The sequence below is a fragment of the Vigna angularis genome, chromosome 3 (assembly GCF_016808095.1).
Source record: "Vigna angularis cultivar LongXiaoDou No.4 chromosome 3, ASM1680809v1, whole genome shotgun sequence".
In the NCBI taxonomy this organism is placed as follows: Eukaryota; Viridiplantae; Streptophyta; class Magnoliopsida; order Fabales; family Fabaceae; genus Vigna; species Vigna angularis.
Window position 1 is genome coordinate 7,109,317 of NC_068972.1, and position 10,069 is coordinate 7,119,385.

General features: G+C 34.9%; 2 protein-coding genes across 5 annotated transcripts; both read right to left on the reverse strand.

The window, feature by feature from the left end:
- Positions 1-1,545: 1,545 nt before the first annotated feature.
- Positions 1,546-3,942, reverse strand: LOC108324085 (uncharacterized). 4 transcript variants are annotated; one of them, XM_017556901.2, is made up of 2 exons: positions 3,487-3,942; positions 1,546-2,622 (listed from the first exon to the last, which is right to left on the reverse strand). In XM_017556901.2, exon 2 carries the CDS (start codon positions 2,617-2,619, stop codon positions 1,708-1,710), a length of 912 nt encoding a protein of 303 aa, XP_017412390.1. In that variant the 5' UTR covers positions 2,620-2,622; positions 3,487-3,942; the 3' UTR covers positions 1,546-1,707. The 4 variants fall into 4 exon arrangements, with proteins under 4 accessions (XP_017412390.1, XP_017412391.1, XP_017412388.1 ...); XM_017556902.2 differs by having other exon boundaries at positions 1,546-2,641; XM_017556899.2 differs by having other exon boundaries at positions 1,546-2,641; positions 3,476-3,942.
- A 1,310-nt stretch (positions 3,943-5,252) lies between these two features.
- Positions 5,253-7,265, reverse strand: LOC108324742 (L-type lectin-domain containing receptor kinase S.6). Its single transcript, XM_017557673.1, has one exon. The coding sequence runs from the start codon at positions 7,263-7,265 to the stop codon at positions 5,253-5,255; it is 2,013 nt and encodes a 670-aa protein (XP_017413162.1).
- Between the last annotated feature and the right edge of the window lie 2,804 nt (positions 7,266-10,069).

The following is a 10,069-nucleotide window of genomic DNA, read 5'->3' on the forward strand; positions in this document are numbered from 1 at the left end:
CTCTTGGAAGCAGCGGAAGTTCCAGAATCATGTTTCTCCGATTGATTGTCATCGGAAGAAGCCATCAGAAATATTCAATGAAAAAAGGCACTGATTCCTATATCTTAAAGGATATCAGTGTTGGCTCTTGATACCATAATAAAAGATTTAAAGAATAATTCTGATATATTATTTCAAAGAGTAAAGTACCATATATATATATATATATATATATATATATATATATATATATATATATATATATATATATATATATATATATATACATTTAAGTATCTTATAATCCTTCATGTATTAAAGAAATGACAGGTGCACAAATCTGCACAAATTATAATAATATCTAAATTATAACTAACACAATATTTGATTGCCTAATATCCTTTAATAGAATATTTGGCATATCTTAACCGCAAATATTAAATACGAGTCTGCGACTTCACTTTTTTTTTTCAATCAAAATCGTGAATACAACTTATGTATAATATTTAAATGAGAAATGATACTTTGTACTTAATGAGATGTTATCTGGGACGATTTTAAATTAAATTAAGCTTATATTTATACAAGAAAGTAATATAATAATTTAGATAGATCCAATGGACTAATATTAGAAATTTATGAAATTTTATGTTTGGGATCGATGGATGTTAATATATTTGTGTTGGGTATAACTTGAAATTTTAATTCAAGAGTCTCTGTAATATTTTTCCTTGGGCGAGAAGAGGGTTTTGTGGGCGAAAGTTCAATAAAATTATTGTGTTTAGTGTCTTTTAAATATTTTAAAACTTATATCTCTTATTATCTATATATATAATTGAAATATTATGTTAATGTAATAGAAAATAAATGATAAATTATTAATATTTAAATTAAAATAAATAATAAGTGAATTATTATGTGGCATTAGAAATGTAGTAATTTCAAGAAGGAAAGTGATGATACTTTTCTACTTCTCTATCAAAACTATTAAAAATTACGACATCAACATTTCTATCGGCATATAATCTTCCATTTTTTATATTATATTATCGACTCACTATGTCTCTATAAATATCTTAAAACGTTGATCAACATCGAAGATGAAGACAATAGTAACGATGGAAGTACCAACTTGACACAACTTACCCACTCTAGAATTTCTTTTAAAAAGTACACCATTTTTGTAATTTCATAATGAAATTACACTACATTAATAAAAACACTCTAGTTTAGTTATCGACTATCTCATTCTTAGGTAAACATAACATCTAGAAATGCATCTAACTTTTGGTCCAATCTGTTCACTTAAACTATATAACTCTACAAGTTTACCACGCTTCTATTATATCAAGTAAAAAGTAGTAGAAAATTATTGTAAAACAAATGAAATACAAAAAGTGCACATCATATTACCAAGAGTTCGGTCTTCATGCATGTTTAAATAGATTTGAGTTAGTCCTTAATTCCTGATCAAAGAACAAACTGTGTTATACAAAACAAGACTGATTTTGAAGTATTTGTATTCTAAACCACTTTAAAGAAAATATACTAACAAGAAAAATCACGTTGTGCAACTCAAATTACATTCTAAAACTAATTGTAAACAAAACGTATTAACCTTTCCGTAAGGAAGGGACGAGTACACAAATTTTTATTATGTGCAGAATGAAAAGGCATAAACATACACTCAACAAATTTTTATTATGTATTCACTAAAGCTTAGTCATGTTAGTATTTCCTTCTCCATGAAGTCCACTTGAGTTTGAGATGGTACCACAAAGGTGGTATTCCCAGCACCCCTCCTGTTAGTCTTGGATCAAACACATCAAATTGGACCTTTCTTAAGGAATCCAAAAGAACCTGAGAAGGCACTGCTGGAAGGAGCACTGGAAGAGCATCAGCAGGCACACTTGCAGCTAACTTCCGAGCCTTTTCTAAGTGTGCATTGGCTACTGATGCCATGTCATAAACAGCATCACAAAGGCCCTCGCGAGAATCCACCCACCTCTCTTCCCCATCTCCTTGCTTAACTATTAGCCCATGCTTGGATGCTATTGCAGTTGGGATATAAGAAAAATGTCGGTTGTGAGATGCGTGGTATGGCAGTGATTTGAGGAGCAAGAGAATGCCACTGGCCTTGCCGATATGTGAGGCTGCATGATCAGCTGCAGCAGACGTTATACCACCTGCTTGAAGTGTCAGGTACAGCATAGTTGATACAGTGTCCTCTGCGTATTTCTCCAACTCTCCAATACTTTCTGGCATGTCAGTAACCTCTCTTTTTGCATCATTGATCCGAGCCTCAACGGATCGTTTCAACCATATCTTGCTAAGTTTGGTCTCAGCTATCACAGATGACAGGGCCTGTGCTGTTGGGTGTTCAATCAATTTATTGGCGAACATTTTGTCTATGGCTTCCTGCCACCAGACAAGACGCATAAGGCCAATCCTGGGATCTGAAGCAATATCCATAGCTCTAGCTGTTTCAACATTCAAGGCACGGAGAGCAAATGCAGCCTTCCGCATGGATGGAGGCAGCTCCAGAAGGCAAAGATAGTGATGATAATCATAACTTCGCACTTGCTGTACGCAATGGGAGAAAGCTGCCCTTAAGTTACTAGACGCCGAACCACCGTTCATGGCCTACAGATGAAAGTTGCATCTATCACAAATGTTAGTATGTAGAAACAGATGCGTAACAAAGTATATGTTAAAAGTTAGTTGAGGATAGGCCTTTGACTCTTTGTCCCTAGAAATTATAACAAGTACTTTAATCCTGCAGATACGTGAAGAGTGAATAGCTAATTCTGATCTCTGAAACTAAAAAGGTGCAGAATATTTTCTCAAAGTATTTTTGTATATAAATACTTACATAATGATTTAAATTAGATGGTACACAGATTTAAACTTATGATTACTAATTACATAATAATTTTTCTAATAGTATACTTCACTTCCCAAAAAAACAGCCCCAGATGAATATGAGATCAGTTGACACAAAATAAACCATACAGGTGAAATGCAGTCAGTTGGTACAAAATAAATAACTGCAAAAATGCACCCAACTGAGCAATCCTCCGTCGGTATGTATGTCACTGATGAAGCAATAAATATGAAATGAGTATACTACATCCAGGTCATTTACACGAACATAAAAAAAGAAGAAAGTCAAGATAAACAACAGTATATAAAATATTCCAACCCTGTGCATCTAACACTACTCTTCCTTTGCGGTTGAGTATCCCATATTAAGATATATCATAATTACTAGAAATACAGTAAAAAAAAACACTCTTTGTAAGACTTGGACAATGCTCCCACATTTTTTGGGCTTAAGTCCAATTCATTTCTAATATGATTTTAGAGTCTATCTAGCTTAAATGTTGGGCCGATGGAAGATATATAGTCTTGGCATGGCAAGAATATTTTAAGATGTCCTGCAATGGCTAGAAATATAATCACAACAATACATTTTATAAAACTATGACAATCCTACCTGATACCTACCGCCGAACCATATTTTAGCTTTAAAGATTGGTTTACTAATGGAGATGCTCCAAGTGAGACTCTTTCATACCACGCTGCGTTTCCAACCGTACGCGCGGTGACAAACGGTGGCTTTGGCCGGAGTTAGAGCGGACAGCAGCGGCGATGCGCGGTGGTGGCAGTGCGTGGCACGGCGGCGATGGACCTGGCTTGGATGCTCCCTTGCGCGAAAGAGGAAGAATAGAGGCACTGCCCCTCCCTTGCACGTGCTAGAGAAGAAGAAGATGGAGCGGAAGACCCCAAACGTGATAACCCCGGTGGCGAAGGCAGCGATCCCGGCGACGGCAGCCTGGATCAACGGAAATGGAGGCTCGTCAAAGGGATCTGTAGCTGCGGTGGTCTGAGCTGAAACGGGGGAAGTGGGGGAAAGATGGGGCTGCCCTCACGGGAGAGAAATGAAGATGAAGAACTTTGAGGTTTTGAAAACAGAGGAAAAGTGGGGTTTTGGGTTTGGGAAGGAGAACAGAAAATTAGGCCTGGGAAAGTTTTACTCCTCGCACCCCCTATTCTTAACGCTGCAATCCCTATGCTAATTATAATAATGGTTTGTTTCATTGTAGGAAAGCTGGTTTAATTATAATATTTGCAAAACTATTTTTAGTAACATTTAAAATTCATAAATTATTTATTGTTGAGTATTTGGATTTATTGAGTTAACAGTAAAAGTAAGAGAAATTAACTTCGATTTAAAAAATATTTATTTTAAATAATATTATGAAAATTGTTTTACAGATATTTAACAAAAATTTAATAATTGGTATCTATATAAAATAATAATTGGTATTTAGTAGAGATTTGAATAATACAACCGTCATAACGCCACTTTCGTGTTCATATAGAAAATGAAATTTGATGGTGAGAATTGAGGGAAGTTTTTCATTTATGGAATTGATACAAAATAATATCGTGACTTAAAAAACAAAAAGAAATTTATCTGTCATGGTGATTTTTGGATAAGAATGGTGGTTATGATACGAAGGGAATGTTCTTGTTGATGTTAACTTTAATATAAAGTAAATTTATGAGGTAGGTATGACATAAGTATTTTAGTCAATGCATAGTATTTTGAAAATTGAGTCTAAATTATGTTAAAGATTTAATAAATGATTTTGTCTCTACGAATGATTTAATGTGACGCAGTAAATTATGAATGAATTTGGATTTGAATAAGATATTTCTTAATGTTACGTGATGATTCAATGTAATTGATATAAATTGATGTTTTGAATCTTTAACGAGTTGATGTATTTAGTATTTTTGGATTATCATGAACTATTTATCCAACTTTTACGATGATTATATATATATATATATATATGTATGTGTGTGTGTGTGTTTTTGTTTGTTGGAGTAGATCATAGTAATTTGATTACTAGTAGTGAGATGTAAACATTTATATATTAGAGTATTAATCAGTTTTTCCTAGCCAACAAGAAATTTTTTTATTTTCGAAAAAATTTCCCCATTTCTTTAAATTTGAATAGAAACGTCCCATAAAAAAAATAAAACCTAGTAAATACGGCGTTGCCAACTTAGTTTGTTGTGAGTTAGTCACAAAACCTTAGAATCTGGTTTCCGTGGTGATAAAGAGTTTGAAACAAGTATAGTTTTGGGGAAATTTGAGTTGATTTGATTTGAGAGTGTAAAGAAGAAAAGAAGGGGTTTTCCTTCTGGCTCAGATTCCTGAAGTCGATGTTTTCTGAGAAATGAAGAATCCGTTGAAAATCCTAGTAAAAGTGGCTTCTGGGGGTGAAATAAGGAGGCTCATCTGTGCTGAGGCAATCTCCAAGAACATGGTGTGTTTGAGGAGAAATAGGCCTAATTCTGAGCCTTGGTTTAACGGGAGGCAAAACAGGAAGTGGTGCTTCCTTGTTAAGCATTCTTGCTGCTTCTCTTACTGTTGGCCTCTTCTCATGATCAGGATGCACACATAGAAGCCCCACCAATAGCATCCTTTCCATATCTACTGCATCAAATTTCCCCATCAATCTTGGATCAGCACCCTCAATCAGTTTCCCCTTTTCCCACAAGCTCCACACATAGTCTACCACCACACTGCCATCATCTTCCACAGGCTTCCTCCCACTTCCCACTTCCAACACCACCACCCCAAAGCTGTACACATCACTCTTCACAGTAGGAACACCAGAATAAACATACTCAGGAGCAAGATACCCCATTGTCCCTGCTGGTATTGTAGCCTCCCTCCTGCTACAACTGTGCTCATACACTTCCGCAAGCCCAAAATCCCCAAGCTTTGCATTGAAATCTGCATCCAGCATTATGTTGCAGCTCTTCACATCCCTGTGAATGATCTGCCTCTCACACTCTTCATGAAGATAGGTCAGAGCAGCAGCAACCCCAAGAACGATATTCTCCCTTTGCCTCCACGATAGAACAATGGAAGAATTGAAGTTCCTGTGCAGAACCTTATTCAGGCTCCCATTGGGAAGAAACTCGTAAACCAGGACCAACTCTTTTCCCTCACAGCACCACCCCTTAAGCTGAACCAAATTCTTGTGCCGCAGGCAACCCACCATGGTGGCAAACTCGGTGGCAAAAGGGTTGTGCAAACAATTCAAATCCTTTTGCCTCTGAAATCTCTTCACTGCCACATCCCCTCCGAAGGGAAGATACCCTTTATAAACCTTGGCAGAGGCACCCTCCCCAACAAGCCTGTCACGATTAAACCCCATTGTCGCAGACTTAATCTCCGATAGTGACAACCTAGTCGGAACTTTACTCGTCTGAGACCCACAACTTTGCCTTTGCTCCATATTCTTCCTAACAACTCCTTTCTTCCTTGTCAAGAAAACACACACCACAATCATCGCCGCCAAAACCGACACCATAAACGCCGTCAACCCTCCCAACCCAAGAGCCATCTCCTTAATCTTTTTCTTCCTCTCATTCACCCTCATGTTCGAACCATGACCGAAATCCGTAGAATCCCCTTCGTAACACAAGAAACAGTCACCTTCATCGATCACGTCCATGGAGCGAGAGTCATGGCCGAAAGTCGTGAATTGCCAATGATGAACAAGGTAATCACTTGACCCCTTCCCATTGGAGGCCGTGAAACCAACGTGCATGAAGTCTTGAAGTCTCTCGGAGAGGTCTATTTGAGAAACAAGAATGGGAGTGGAAGGTCTGGTGGAGGAATAAGCGAGCCATACACTTACCATCTTGATTGCATGACGGTACTCCACCCATGCAGTGATGAGTTTGCCACTCTTGAGGTCAATGCCGCGGGAGAAGGTGTCGACGGACGCGAAGGAGGAGGCGCTGTTGACGTCGAGGGCCACGTGGTTGTCGTTGATGTCGCCGAGGGAGGGGTCGAAGGTAGTGTCGAACTCGACGGCGAAGAAGGAGGTTGAGTTGGGGGAGGGTTGGGGGAGGCCCATGGAGAGGGCGGGGAAGTGGGTGGAAGAGGCAATGAGGAAGGCGAGGCCTTCGCCTGAGGGGCAGGAGGGAGAGGAGAGGATGGAGAAGGAGAAGCGGGAGATGAAGGAGGCGGTGGAGTTGGTTTGGGGGTCAAGAAAACGGAGGGGGTAGATGAAGAAGGCTCTGCCGATGGAGGAGGAGGAGCAGGAGGCTTGGTGAGTGGTGAGAGTGATGGCTTTGTGAGAGAAGAAGGCGTCACCGTAGAGGGTGAGGTTGTCGGAGGGGAAGAGAGGGAATGAAAGTACAGAGGGGAGGAGGAGGAAGAAGAAAAGTGGTGGGAAAGAGGAACAAAGCATTGCAAAAGAGAGGTTCTTGAAATGTGTTGCTTTCTGAAGAAGTTGCAGGTTTCATGGTAGTGGTACTTGGTTTTGGAGCTTTGGTTCTTGAAAGGTAATGAGTGAGAGATAAAATAGTGTGGAGGAATCATATCACAATCTACACCTGCTCAACTATAAGGATAGTTTGGAGTGTTTGATAAGAAGGAAAATAAATAACAAGATAATATATAATATATATATAACTTATAATCACTCAAATAGAATAAAAGATTCTCTAGAAATATATTAAAGTGTAAAAAGCTTAGGTTCAATTCAATTATTATAACATTTTTTTGAAATTAATTATGTCATTTGTTGAGTTAAGTTCTGATTATGCCCTCAATTAGAATTAGAATTAGAATACAATTAATGTAAGCAGTAGATATGGATGTTTATACTATGTCTCTTTTGTCTTAATATTTCTCAATGAATGAATTTTCATTTATTTTATATTTATCTCAGAAGAACAATAATATAATGCTTAAAGAGTTAAAAAAATCCATTTGCTAATTAGAACGTCAATTATTAGGGTATGAAGAAGGGTGAGTTGTATTAGTGAATTGGTTGAGAATTTTGCGTAGTCCACATAGTTTATGGATCAGCAAAATGTAATTGGCCCATTTTACTTATTTGTAGATGGGTCGGGCCATGTTTATGAAATAAAAAAATATATTTTAAGAAATTTAAACATAAAAATCGTTGAGAGTTGCTGCCTCCACCACCACCAACAACTCCCTGCACCTCCCCATACCTTATTTGTCCTTCTATAAAACGGATGTCAACATCCGTTTCACCTTCAACGGATATTGACATCCGTAACATCTATTTACATATTCTATATTTTAGTTTATTATTTTTATTTAAAAAAAAAAAACTTCAACGGATGTGGCCACATCCGTTTAATAGATTTTTAAAAAGTTTTTTATTTATTATTTAAATAATAATATATAAATTAAAATAATTATTATTATTTTATTAAATAAAATAAAATTAATTTATAAATAATTAAATAATAATTTTTAAAAAATTAAATAATATTTATATATTAATTTAAAATATAAAAAATTAAAAAACTAAAAACTAAAAAACATAAAAGGCAACGGATGTCGCCACATCCGTTTTCATATATTTATAAAAAAAAAATTAATTATTATTTAAATAATAATACATAAATTAAAATTAATAATAATTATTTTATTAAATAAAATAAAATTAATTTATAAATAATTAAGTAATAATTTTAAAATAATTAAATTATATTTATATATTAATTTAAAACAAAAAAGACAAAAAAGCTAAACTAAAAAACAAAAATGCAACGGATGTAGCCACATCCGTTAACGGATGTGGCACATCCGTTTTAATATATTTATAATAAATTTTTTAATTATTATTTAAATAATAATACATAAATTAAAATTAATAATTATTATTTTATTAAATAAAATAAAATTAATTTATAAATAATTAAGTAATAATTTTAAAATAATTAAATAATATTTATATATTAATTTAAAACAAAAAAATAAAAAAACTAAAAGCTAAAAAACAAAAAAGGCAACGGATGTGGCACGTCCGTGGAAGCATTTTTTCTTCAACGGATGTTGACATCCGTTGAAGAAAAGAGGTGGGGTGTAGGATATTTTAAAATATAAATGATAGTTTTGGAATTTTAAAAAAATGTGGTGGTGGAGGGAGCAAAGTGGGGTGGTGCAGGGAGTAACCCTCAAAATCGTTTCACATCATTCTCTAATTTTTACTTCTTTTTTCGTTGTTTGAATATCAAACAGCTAACAGATATTCACGTTGGTAGAAAAGAAAGAGATAAAAATAAACAAACGAGAAAAATGAAAAAAAAAAGTAAAATGAATAATATTTTATTAAAGAGAAAAGAAAGAAAATATTTTTATCCCATTGACAAGAGAGGATTATTTTTATCCTTTTGGACTTAACTAGTATGAACATAACTCATAATATCAATCAAATTATATGAATAAATATGATTTAGAGAATGATATTATTAATAATTGATTTTAAAATTTACACAATTGAGGAGATATAAATTTTGACCTGCATAAGTGAAACTAGACGAAAAACATAAAAATAAATATTACAAACAATGAAGTTTGATAAACCTTAAAAATCATTACAAAATATAGAAGTTTTTTTATAAGATTAAAATGGTTCAGAAAGATAATTCCTTTCGCTCCAAACAATAACTAAAAATTCTTTTAATTTTCATCACTCTCAAATTATTTATATTTCTTTAAAGAAATAAAAAATAGCATAAATAAGTTTTTGAGTCTTTTTTACTCATAACAATTGAGTCTCATGTTTTTATTTTAATCATGTTAGGAATTCTTTTTTGTGAAACCCTCAATATTTAGCAATAATAATTCGGTGTTAAATCAAATTAATGCACACTCTAATCAATGCTTGTCTCATTAAAACCCACTTCAAATCTGCTAAATCCTTCTGCTGGGCACTAAAACCAAGCCTCATCATTCTCTGAAACACGCACCACGTCACCCACTCAGTGCATTAAAAACGCACCAAGCTCTGCATGCACACACGCCACTTGTCACGTTGGAAGCTTCCAATTCAGAGTTGGTGTGCAGGTGTCAACGTGAGAGACGTTCGTTCAAACGAACGTTATTTTAACAAAACTGGAATTTCAGAAAACTCTCTCTCACCTGCACCATTCATCTTCCTCCTCACGAAAGCTCACCCCTTCATCTTCTCCAACTTCTCTCTAGAAACCCTAAACTTCTCTACTGTAATCC

Excerpts from the sequence above, each read along its gene's own strand:
- LOC108324085 (XM_017556901.2), bottom strand. The coding sequence starts at position 2,619 with ATGAACGGTGGTTCGGCGTCTAGTAACTTAAGGGCAGCTTTCTCCCAT.
- LOC108324742 (XM_017557673.1), bottom strand. The coding sequence starts at position 7,265 with ATGCTTTGTTCCTCTTTCCCACCACTTTTCTTCTTCCTCCTCCTCCCC.